The 12,844-nt window shown below is 43.6% G+C and overlaps 1 protein-coding gene across 1 annotated transcript; it reads left to right on the top strand.

Moving 5' to 3' along the window:
- Nucleotides 1-1,223: 1,223 nt before the first annotated feature.
- LOC134208821 (transmembrane protease serine 9-like) lies at nucleotides 1,224-11,204 on the top strand. Its single transcript, XM_062684768.1, has 5 exons — nucleotides 1,224-1,572; nucleotides 1,634-2,216; nucleotides 2,277-2,317; nucleotides 10,309-10,533; nucleotides 10,598-11,204. Exons 1-5 carry the CDS (start codon nucleotides 1,349-1,351, stop codon nucleotides 11,202-11,204), a joined length of 1,680 nt encoding a protein of 559 aa, XP_062540752.1. The 5' UTR covers nucleotides 1,224-1,348.
- The last annotated feature ends 1,640 nt before the right edge of the window (nucleotides 11,205-12,844 follow it).

Genomic DNA, 12,844 nt, shown 5'->3' with positions numbered 1-12,844 from the left:
AGCCACTATATTTATTTTGATTAAATATTATTTGAGAGGAGAGTAAATTTCGGAGTTTATTCAATGTTTTTTTTTTGTGAAAACTCAAATATCAATTTTGTTGCTACCTAGATTCGAACTCCTGATCTCCTGATTCAATGGCCGCTGCTCTGTCATCACCGTCACTTTGACATATGTAAATAACAAAGAAAATTATGGATGTGCTTCTTCGCACACCCTATAGGTTGTTTTACTAACGCAATTTTCAGATTCATGCTGTATAAACGTTAGAAAGAGGCATACATGCTGCTTTCTGCACATAAGCTTAAAATATATGCTTTCAACATTATTTCAACCATTATTCAAACATCTGTCAGCATGTTCTGTGGGCTAACTTTTATGCATGATCAATCGCTGAAATTGTTTTTAGGCAACATTTTCTCGATCTGTATAGATGTTACTCTGCTGCTAATCGTTTAACAGTAGCCGTCAACAGCAATATCGCTTCTAAATGGCTTGTTTTCTTACACTATCTGCTAGCATTAATGACAGCGCTTTGTCAGTTGCTATAAAAGCAGGTGAATACCTTTGTAGCTGCGTTACAGAAATCAATAGCTCATACACAGCTCCGGCAAAAAAAAAAACAAATATAAACATTGCGGTTTTGACGTTCCATACTGATAAGCTATTAAAAGAAGCAGTATAAGGTTTACTTAAACGTTGTGTAATCTTCAAAGATACAGAAGTTGCCTAAAAGCTTCGTTAGTTCATTTATAGCGCCATTACGCTATATTGTTAGTGCTATAACAAAAGCGAAAACGTTTTCATTGTGGATGCTACTCACCGTAATATAGGAAGTTGCTAACAAGAAACTTAATTACATACATGAGCTCTTAACCGATAAGCTTTGTTGCTAATTCAGACAGAGCTGTTATATGACTATATGAAAGCTGCATAAACGATAAAAGATGAAATATATTCGGCACAAACTGACTAGCTGATAGATATTTGGGTAATAGTCGAGTTGAAGTTTAAGGGATTTTTTTTCTTTTATTCAGCATTGGCTGCTTTTATTCAAATATTATACAGCCAAAGGCTAGAAGTTGAAGCTTTTAGCACCAAAATTGTTAGTTGGGAAGTACTCAGCACTTCCATATCGGTTTGATAAAACGACACCCCAGGAATAATTGATAAATCTGTAGTAAACATGCACTTGTTCTGTATGTACATCTTATCATGCATTATATTTTTGTTCACAAAACTTTCGATCCAGAAATTGATAAGCCATTTACTGCGCAGATGATCCTTTAAATAGCCTTGCAATATATTTTGTCCAACTCATTCCTTTTCGATAAATCGAATCGTCAGCATGAAATTCCTGATAACCATAGTCCTACTTCTAGTGGCGGTCGCCACAGCTTCTGTGGTCCCACAGAAGGAAGAACGCATCATCGGTGGATCGATTGCTTCAGCTGGCCAGTTTCCGTACGCAGTTGGTTTAATCACCCGAATCAATATTCTGTTGTCGGGCCAATGCGCAGGATCTCTACTATCGAACCGCTTCATTCTGACCTCGGCTAGCTGTGTCAGTGGGTAAGCGTAACACGTGTTCCTGCTTGCAAACGTTTATTTTAACACACTCTCGTTTTTCCAGAATACAAAGTGCCGTTGCCGTCATCGGTGGGCTTAATATTAACGATGCCACCGAACCGGGTCAGATCCGCCCGACCATTACTCAGTTCATCGTCCACAATGGTTACATCGAAGGAACGGATGACTTCGATGTTGCCTTTGCCGTACTGCCGATTCCGATTAGCTTTACGGATAATATCCGTCCAGTCCGTTTGCCTAACCGTCGCCAGGTGGAAGGCACTTTTGTCGGACGACAAGGAACATTTTTAGGATGGGGACGATTCGGCGATGGAACATCCAACTCCGATGTTCTGCGCTTCGGAAGCTCATCGGTCATCACCAACCTTTCGTGTCGATTGAGTCTGCCCACGAATACCATTCTCAATGAGCACATCTGCACTGACGGATACGACGCGGAAGCCGGCCGTGGATCACCGTGCCAGGGAGACAGCGGCGCACCGTTGACCGTTGTGGACACCGATGGAATCACCACCCTGATTGGAGTGTTTTCGTTCCACTCGATTTTGGGCTGCGACGGAGGTCGGGCCACCGTATTCACGCGTCTTTCGGCATATCTGGATTGGATTCAGAACAATTCGGACATTGTTATTCAGGATTAGCTGCGGGAATATGCATTGCCCAGAATTGATTGTTTAAATTCGTAGTTGCTGAGACAATTGGAAAATTATGGAACCGGTACGTCAACGTGATTACTGTGTTACTTATATTTTATCACATGAGGAAAAGGGAACAAAAGATAGATTAAAAATCATCCAACGATAAAAAGATGACAAATAAATTTTTCCTCCAAGTGATTTGAAACTAATAGATGTAGATAGATGCAGTCTGATATTTCTAACAGTAACGATGCTCGTGAATATTATATCTCACTTAATAGAACGACAATATTGTTTTAGGATTCGATATACCATTTAGATTTCACACTGATATGAATATTTTGTAATTTCAAATGTTATTTTATGTACATGTACCTATTTGAAGCATGTAAATAAACGCCACCTATCCACCACCTATCAAACTTGTAAAATATTATTTGAAATTGAAATTAATTTAAACTGATCTGGCTTGAAAAATCCAATCCAATTAAATTGAAAGTTTATTCACTTATTGGGAACACATAGTTGCTTTTATAATATTGTTAAATTTGAAGTGTATTTTACTAGGGTTGTCCATATACCATGTGGACATTTTAGAGAGAAGGGGGTGGGGTATGATGAATGTCCATGGTCCATACAAGTTTTTGGAAATTTATATAGGGGAGGAGGTAACTTAAACTGACCAAAACCTGTCCACGTGGTATATGGACAGCCCCAGCGAAATGCACCAAGACTACGCGCAGCAGCTGGAAGTAGCACTCCCAATGGAAGAGCAGCTAGGCGCAGCGTCTCTTGAAGATGGCTGGAGAGATATTCGATCCACCATTGAAAGCACCGCAACCGCTGCACTTGGCACGGTGCCCCCGGATCAGAGAAACGAGTGGTATGACGGCGAATGTGAGCTGTTAGTTGAGGAAAGGAATGCAGCATGGGCGAGATTGCTGCAATACCGAACGAGGCACGATACAAACGGGCGCGGAACAGACAAAACTCGATTTTTGGAGGAAAAAGCGCTAGCAGGAAGATCTAGACCGTGAAGAGACGGAGCAACTGTACCGCGCTAATAACACACGAAAGTTCTATGAGAAGTTAAACCGTTCACGTAAAGGCCACGTGCCACAGCCATGTGCAAGGACATAAACGGGATCCTTCTTACGAACAAGCGTGAGGTGATCCAAGAGCACCTGAATGGCGATGTGGCAGACAACGGTGGTGGTATGGAAATGAATTTAGGAGCACGCGCGCAGGACATGCGACTTCCGGCTCCGAATCTCCAGGAAATCCAGGAGGAGATCGGCCGGCTGAAAAACAACAAAGCCCCTGGAGTTGACCAACTACCAGGAGAGCTGTTTAAACACGGTGGTGAGGCACTGACTAGAGCGCTGCACTGGGTAATTACCAAGGGTTGGGAGCATGCGGTTCTGCCGCAGGAGTGGATGGAAGGTGTCGTGCGTCCCATCTACAAAAAAAAACGATAAGCTGAATTGTAGCAACTACCGCGCAATCACATTGCTGAACGCCACCTACAAGGTACTCTCCCAAATTGTATGCCGCCGACTAACACCAATTACAAGAGAGTTCGTGGGAAAGTACCAGGCTGGATTTATGGGTGAACCAGAGGGGCGACAACGGATTTTTTTCATATGGAGTTTGGCAAGTATGACAGTACCCTCTTATTTGGCGCATAAATTTATACTCCAATGTCAAAATGCTCATATACTATCATAAATTGTTGAGGTATTTGTGAAAATTTGTATTGTTTACCGTTTTTACAAGAGAGAGTGGTGTCGAATGCACATATTAGATTAAAGATTGCAATGAACAAAAATACACCAAATCCGTAAAAATGTAGTGTTTTCACTTTATTCCTTACGCGAAATATTTACTTTACTTACTTATGGATCCTGTACACTAGACTGGCCCAGGAAACAAAAAGTTGCCTAATTTCATGGGGCACCCCCCAGGATTGTGTCTTTGGGTGAGAAAATCAATCTCTGAAAATTCCAGCTCAATCGCTTGTTGTATAAGCTGGCGCATTTGATTTGAAGTTTGTATGGGGATTTCAGCCAAAATGTATAGGAAAATACACCTCCGTCACTCATTCGATCTGGAAATTGGTTCTGATTGCTCAATTAACCTAAGAATTGCAAAAACGGCAGTTGGTATGCTACAGAACAATTTCCAGAACATTGTATGATGATTAAATGAACTTTTGTATAGGTTTCCGCTGATGCGATTCGATCAATAAATCCAAAAATACACAAATCAGCCCCTAATAAATCAGCCGAAAACTATATAAAAGTTCATTTAATCATCATGCAATGTTCTGTGAAGTTGTTCTGTAGCATACCAACTGCCGTTTTTGCAATTCTGAGGTCAATCGAGCAATCAGAACCAATTTCCAGATCGAATGAGTGACGGAGGTGTATTTTTCTATACATTTTGGCTGAAATCCCCATACAAGCTTTAAATCAAATGCGCCAGCTTATGCAACAAGCGATTGAGCTGAAATTTTCAGAGATTGATTTTCTTACCCAAAGACACAATTCTGGGGGGTGCCCCGTGGAATTCGACAACATTTTTTTCTCCCCATACTAATCTGGGCCAGTCTACTGTACACCTCCGGTGGTGCAAAAGGCCGACTTGAAAGATCTTCATCCTGAGCGTTGCCCGGCTATCGCTTTAACCTGTTGCCAGGTTAGCTTTCGGTCGACTTCTTTTATTTCTTTATCGAGGCTTCGCCGCCATGAGCCTCTGGGACTGCCTCTGCTGCGATGTCCCGCTGGGTTCCAGTCTAATGCTTGTTTACAGATTTCGTTTCCGCCCCTACGTAGAGTGAGGCCGACCCAGCCCCACTTCCGATCCCGAATTTCTGTGGCTACCGGCCTCTGCTGACAACGACGATGGAGCTCGTTGTTTGAGATCCAGTTTTAAGGCCACCAGGCCCGAATTATATACCGCAGGCATCTGTTAATGAACACTTGCAGCCGTTGAGTGTTCTCCACTGATACACACTATGTTTCGCTAGCGTATAACAGCACAGATTTCACGTTAGAGTTGAAAATTCGTATTTTGGTGCGTTCACTTATCTGCCTGTTTTTTCAGATATTTCTTAACTTGCTTTCTTGATCCGTGCGCCTATGTCGATCTTGGTACCGCCGTCTGACGCCATTTGGCTACCAAGATATTGGAAGCTTTCAACATTCTCCACTGGTTGCCCGGCTACTGTGAAACTGGAAGGAGTCACCGTGTTTGCATCCAACGATTTGGTTTTGTTGACGTTGATGACTAAACCTGCCGAAGAGGAGCGCTCGGCAAGGTCGTTGAGGTTACTCTGCATATCAGAGCGCCGTTGCGCGAGGAGTGCAACGTCATCCGTCAATTCGAAGTCATTTAGGTGCTCCATGGTTATAGGCTGCCATAACAGCCCGCGGTTTGGTTCACGGTCAATCGCATCTACCAGAATCGCATCGATTACGATGAGGAACAGTAACGGTGATAGAATACATCCTTGCCTCACACCAGCTACGACCCGGATAGGGTGGGAAAGGACCCCATTGTGCAGCACTCTACACGAAAAGGCCTCGTACTGTGCTTCGATGAGGCCGATGATTTTCTAATGAACCCCCTTGCGTCTCAGGGCGCCCTACATATTCTCGTGATTGAGATGGTCGAAAACTTTTTCGTAGTCAATGAATACAGAATGATGCGGAGCGTGGCAATGTGGTCCACACAGGATCTTCCGGCACGGGATCCGGCCTGCTGCCGCCGGAGAGTCGCATCGATCTTCTCCTGAACCCGGGCTAGAATAATTTTCCATAGAACTTTGAGAACGGTACACAGCAACATAATGCCTCGCCAGTTATCGCATACAGTCAGGTCACCTTTTTTGAGCACCATCACTTGCATCCAGTCGACCGGGAAAGTTGAGGCGACCCAGGTATTACGAAATAAACGATGCAGTAGTTGAGCGGATGTCATGGGGTCAGCTTTGAGCGTCTCGGCTGATATGCGGTCGGCCCCTGGGGCTTTATTCGATTTCATGCTTTGGATGGCTGTTTGAATCTCTAGCAGTGATGGTGCTTCGGTATTGACGCGTGTTATACGTCGGATCCTAGGCAGATCATGCCGAGGTGGTGATGGCCTGGCTGTGCTCGAACTAGCGTCTCAGCTGGTCAGTTGGGTCGGTCAATAACTGATCATTCGCGTCTTTCACAGGCATCGTTGCATTCATCTTCGCCCCGCTTAAGCGTCGTAGAAGATCGTAGGATCGTAGAGGAGGCGAATGTCCCCGGTTGCGGCGGCTCTCTCTCCTTCGTCGGCCAGAGAGTCTGCCCACGCTCGCTTGTCCCGTCGACATGAGCGTTTTACTTCCTTCTCAAGAGCCGCGTATCGTTGACGGGCTAAGACTTTGGCTCCTCTGGTTTTTGATCGCTCTATCGCGGCTTTGGCTTCTCTTCGCTCCTCTATCTTCCTCCAGGTCTCATCGGTGATCCATTGTTTTCTCTGGGTGCGTTGTTCGCCCAGATTGTTCTCGCTGGTGGCGATTTAGGCATTCTTGATGGCGGTCCGTTGGTCTTCCACGCTGCCACCTTCCGGAATATCTGCAGCACGCGTCTCCAGTTCTTCAACGAAGGACCGTTTCACCGTGGCATTTTCCAGTTGCGTGTGTTGAATCGTCGTCCAACTCTTTCCTCCTGCCGACGAATCCGCGCAATGCGCAGGCGTATTTCACCGATGAGGAGGTGATGATCAGACGCGATATCGGCACTACGTTTATTCCGTACGTCAAGAAGGCTCCGTTTCCATTTTCAGCTGATCAGATGTGGTCGATTTGATTTTCTGTAAAGCCGTCACGGGAGACCCACGTGACCTTGTGAACTTGTCGATGAAGGAAAAGCGATCCCCCGATCACCATGTCATTATTACCTCAAAATTCTGCGAACAGCTCTCCGTTTTCGCTCATTTCTCCGAGACCATGGCGTCCCATGATTCGAGTTGTCGGATCCGATCTTCGCATTGAAGTCTCCCATACAGATCTTGCTATCACCCTTCGGAATTCTATCTACGACGGCATTGAGTTGGCTGTAGAAGTTGTCTTTGTCTTGCAGATCGGTAGCATCGGTTGGCGCATAACATTGGATTATAGTAAGGTTTCGTACCCGTGGTCTAAATCTGGCAACGATTATCCTTTCACTTAGAGGTTCCCACTTCATAAGCGCAGAGAGTGCCTGAGCGCTTGGTAGGAAGCCAACGCCGCGAGGCCGGGGAGCGTGTTCACCTCGTAAACCAGGAGTATAGCAGAACTTGTCCTGACGGCGTTCTGTGTTCTACAAAATTTGGCCAACGGTCTTCATTCATTCCCAGGATATCCTGCTTCATGCGGCGTGCCTCAGGCAAGTTGTGCCAATTTACCCTGCTGAGCTAGGGTTAAAACGTTCCATGTTCCAACTCGGGTCCGTTGTTTCGCGCTAAGAGTCGTCGCCGTAAAATCAGTTCGTATTCTTTCATTATCGGATTCTCGAACAAATTGATGTTTCGGGAACAGTAGGTTGTTGGCCCAAGGTTCCCTATCCACCGGGATGGGGCTGCCATCTTAGGTATAGCTTCAAGGGAATAGTATTTCACACTCAGCCGCTGGATGCCAGAACAGACGCTGTTGGAGACGTACTTCCTTGGTGGACAGACGCTCGAAACGTTTTGCTGATCAGAAACAGTTGTTTCTTGCATTATCCAAACTTTGTGCGTTTCAGAACATTCTCACTAAGTGTTTATTCTTCATAGACTACGGCGTAGTGTTAGTGCCGTCGGCATTCGCTTGATTGGAGGCAACACACATTTGACAGCTCACCACCCGCCTGGGGTGAACGCTCTACCACAAATCAGGTGTGCGTTATACGGCAGGTATTGCAGAAATGTCGCGAATACAACGTGCCCACACATCATCTATTTATCCACTTCAAAGCCGTATATGATACAATCGATCGGAGCCGCCGTACCAAACTGACTATCTATAAAACGCTTATTAGACCGGAAGTTCTCTACGGACACGAGACCCGGACGATGCTCGTGGAGGACCAACGCGCACTGGGAGTTTTCGGAAGGAAAGTGCTACGCGCCATCTATGGTGGGGTGGAGATAGCGGACGGTACGTGGAGAGGGCGAGTGAACCACGAGTTGCATCAGCAGTTGGAAGATCCATCCATCGTTCACACCGCGAAAATCGGAAGACTGCGGTGTGCCAGGCATGTATCCAGAATGTCGAACAGCAATCCGGTGCAAATGATTACCCACGACGATCCGACGAGAACAAGAAGGCGAGGTGCACAGTGGGCGAGGTGGATCGATCAGGTGGAGGACGATTTGCGGACCCTCCGCAGACTGCGTGGTTGGCGAAGTGCAGCCATGGGCCGAGCTGAATGCAGAAGACTTTTATGTATTGCAAAGGTCACTCCGGCCTTAGTCTGTAATAATAATAAACAATAAAAGTGTTTTATTTCTTATGTCATAATTCTTGATTTCAGCGCCCCCGAAGAGCTGCCGCCCTTCGCGGGGGCCAACACTGCCAACCGCACGCTACGGCGCGGCGCTGCTCGCAATATCTGATCATTCCCCAGCCTCTTAAAAATAGAACAACTTTCAAATCTTATCTAATTCCATATTAGCAAAAGATATATATGATAGCGTTCCGGGAACTATGTGTTTTTAAATGGTAACCTTCCTTATCATAATGCCAGATCAATTACATGGTATGAATCGCAAAGATGACTTCCACAAACATTGCCTTCAATTTGTCGAACTGAGTTGATTGGTTTATAACACTATGGGTCACAAAGTTCAGATCACAGTGACGCTTTACGAACAGTAGGCTTACGAGAAAAACAAAACGTCTTTTTTGGTGAAATCTTTCAATAACAATATCTCTGGTTCGATCATTCCGGGTTTTCCTAAACTGAACATGCCACTAAGTCCAAGAAACACTTTGGCAGGTGTTCTAGTCGTAATGTTACACCCTCTATAAATCGGGTTCAGAAAGCAAAATTACGTCAACGCAGTGTAATCATAACTGGGATTCTAATCTGTCATTAAACTTATCATTTCGCCAATCCATGTGAGAAAATCGCTTGTGCGATTTCCAATTGTGGCCACAAACAAACATACCTAGCCCTTGACATATTTATTTGGTAAATCTATCGTCACGAAAACACTAACAATATTTCGAGTTCTCGCGCCGTATTTGTTTTTATTAACACTCGCATAATGACAATCCGTGCACAGCGAGTTCTTGCGTGGAATATTTGTGAATTTATATTTCGAACACTTCATAAGTTAGGAAGATCTAATTGAAATCATAATTTATTCACTTTAGATCTTTGGTTGTTCGAAATTTGAATTCACCGGTAACTGATAAATATTTATTAAGGTCAAGTATGTTTGTCTGTATCGAGGGCTATTCAACTAATGCACACACCTGTTGCGCGCAGATGTTCATATTATGGACACTTGTTCCGCCTCTCGCGGAAATAAAGATTTTCAATTACTGCTCATTTTATTCTACTTTCTACTTTGTTGGAATTACATTCCTCACTGGGATATTGCCACCTCGCAGCTTATTGGTGTTCATTGAGAATCAGCACTTCCACTCCAATTTTTGCATTAATATAAAATTTTGCGCATTTTGTTAGACTAATGAAGGCATTATTTGTATTATATGTGAGCAAGTACGGAACGCATAAATTGACCACTTTAAAAGCCACCCCAATTCCCTTAATCAAGATTTTTATATAAGACGACTAAATTTTTATTCAGATCGCCACACTGTCCAAATTCTTCCCCCCTATAGAAGCGTGGAGTATTATTAACGCCCCCATATCGCTTTAATCAAACGGCACCCCATATGAATGACTGTTAAATTTCTTGTAAACATGCAGCTGTTCTGTAAATCTTATCATGAATCAAATTTTTGTTCGCAAAAATGCGATCCAAAAATTGATAAGCCAGTTACTGCGTAGATGATCCTTTAAATAGCATGCTATTCGTTCCGTTCGACTCACTTCATTTCGACAAACCGTATCGCCAGCATGAAATCCCTGATAGCCATAGTCCTGCTTCTGGTGGCGGTTGCCACAGCTTCTGTAGTCCCACAGAAGGAAGAACGCATCATCGGTGGATCGATTGCTTCAGCTGGCCAGTTCCCATACGCCGTTGGTTTAATCACCCGCATCAATGTTCTGATGTCGGGCCAATGCGCAGGATCTCTACTATCGAACCGCTTCATTCTGACCTCGGCCAGCTGCGTCAGTGGGTAAGCTTGACACGTGTTCCTGCTCACAAACGTTTATTTTAACACGCATTCTCGATTTTTTCAGAATACAAAGTGCCGTTGCCGTCATCGGTGGGCTTAACATCAATGACGCCTCCGAGGCGGGCCAGGTTCGCCAGACCGTTACTCAGTTCATCGTCCACAATGGTTACATCGAAGGAACGGATGACTTCGATGTTGCCTTTGCCGTACTGCCGATTCCGATTAGCTTTACGGATAATATCCGTCCAGTTCGTTTGCCTAACCGTCGCCAGGTGGAAGCCACTTTTGTCGGACAACAAGGAACATTTATGGGATGGGGACGATTCGGCGATGGAACATCCAACTCCGATGTTCTTCGCTTCGGAAGGTCGCAGGTCATTACCAACCTTTCGTGTCGATTGAGTCTGCCAACGAATAGCATCCTCGATGAACACATCTGCACTGAAGGTTTGGACACGACAGCCGGCCGTGGATCACCCTGCCAGGGAGACAGTGGCGCACCATTGACCGTTGTGGACGCCGATGGAATCACTACTCTGGTTGGTGTATTTTCGTTCCACTCGATTTTGGGCTGCGATGGAGGTCGGGCTGCCGTATTCACACGTATTTCGGCGTATCTGGATTGGATTCAGAACAATTCGGACATTGTAATTCAGGACAATTTCCAATGAACTCTTTTAGTTACTATAATGAACGGATTCATTTACACAATTAATCTTACTAAAAATATTTATTACCATCAACTACATGTTTAATTTTTACCTTTCTATAAGCAACTTGCAGCTCATCAGCTTTGACTTGATGGGTTTAATATGCAGCCCTTAAGTTTTTGCAATGTTCAAAACAATATAAACTGTAATACATAATCATTTGAACACAAAACAATATAAACTGTAATACATAATCATTTGAACACAAAATTATCCAAATATCACAGTCCGATCCAGAATGTTTGGCAAAAAAAATCTGACTTTATTTATTATTATTATTATCTTTATTACCGAAATCTCAACAGCAGAACTGTTCGGTAAATAATTTTACTGATTTTCGGTGATTTTGACAGTTGAACAATGGAAAACATTACTAAAAATCTGTAAAATATTTACCGAACAGTAAGTTCTGCTGTTGAGATTTCGGTAAAATTTACCGAATACTATGAAATGAGTTAAGTGTGTATGGTCCTAGCTGAATTATCAAATAAATTTCAGTCTTTTGCTCTCGTGAGTACTTTTAGCTTTCGATCTTTCATTGGCGTTTATTCATCACTGGTCATGCCATAAGAAAAAAATCAGCATTTGTAATGTGTTGGGTAATACGGTTTAACTATGTGCATCAAAATTAAACATATTTTCCCATAAAAGAAATCTGACTTCCCTTACAAGTTATTAATCAAGAAAAAGTACATGTCATAAGACGAGTTTGTACCCTTCCATTTAATTCCACCACTTGATTGTACCTTGATAGATACGTATTTCGGCCTCAACAGTAAGGTCGTCTTCAGTGTTTAGTACTTGACTCGACTTGCGACTTAAGTCTTATGACAAGTGAAGACATTCTACTAAAAAGATCAAAATAATTTTCTTAAGGAAAAGTAGAAAATTAATTTTTCCAGTATGGGATATTCTGCCAGGAATTCATTCTGGATCAGAGACGTTTTTCAGACGATACCGCCAGTACCACCACCCTATCTGCTTTTTGACTGCTGGGGGCCTATATCGAAGGCGAACAGGCGAACTGAATCAAATTTACCTTCGGATTTCTTTTGCGTTCTGAATTATTTCCATTGATCAGCGGACAGCGGGCTGAATTCTAACGATTTTGGGGTTCCTGCCTGTGGCATCGACGAACTATTGGGGTTCGTACCCTACTGTGGAGAGTGGACAAACAGTGTAGAGTGTGTGTAACAGGGAGCGTATTGAGTTCAGTTGAATCAGAGTCGTGATTGAATAAAGATAGTCCCTTGGTGGCCGGTGCGGTTCATAAAGTATCGAGTGCAGTGTTTTCATTTAAATAATCCGATATCACACTGCCGTCGCATCAAACAAGAATAATCATCTCCGGAAAGCAGCGAGTACAATAAGATACCGACCACAACTCCAATGGATTGGCAGGTTTTCAACCGAAGTATGGATCCCCCTCTGATTTTGACGGTTCCTTGTTTCAACCGATTTTACCAATGGACCAAATTTTATGCAATTTTAATGTTTTAGAGTCAAGGCTATCAGTTTTTCGTTTTTAATTAGTAGTTTAAACCTATTATTATTTATTTATTCAGACTAAGGCTGAAGTGGACTGTGCGGTATATAAGAGT

Source organism: Armigeres subalbatus, chromosome 2 (genome assembly GCF_024139115.2).
Source record: "Armigeres subalbatus isolate Guangzhou_Male chromosome 2, GZ_Asu_2, whole genome shotgun sequence".
Lineage (NCBI taxonomy): Eukaryota > Metazoa > Arthropoda > Insecta > Diptera > Culicidae > Armigeres > Armigeres subalbatus.
This window is presented reverse-complemented; position numbering and strand designations above follow the sequence as displayed.

Coding starts and splice junctions, on each gene's coding strand:
- LOC134208821 (XM_062684768.1), top strand. CDS start 1,349: ATGAAATTCCTGATAACCATAGTCCTACTTCTAGTGGCGGTCGCCACA. Junction 2,318..10,308: donor TATGGAACCGGTACGTCAAC/GTGATTACTGTG, acceptor CCGTATCGCCAG/CATGAAATCCCTGATAGCCA. Junction 10,534..10,597: donor TCGGCCAGCTGCGTCAGTGG/GTAAGCTTGACA, acceptor CGATTTTTTCAG/AATACAAAGTGCCGTTGCCG.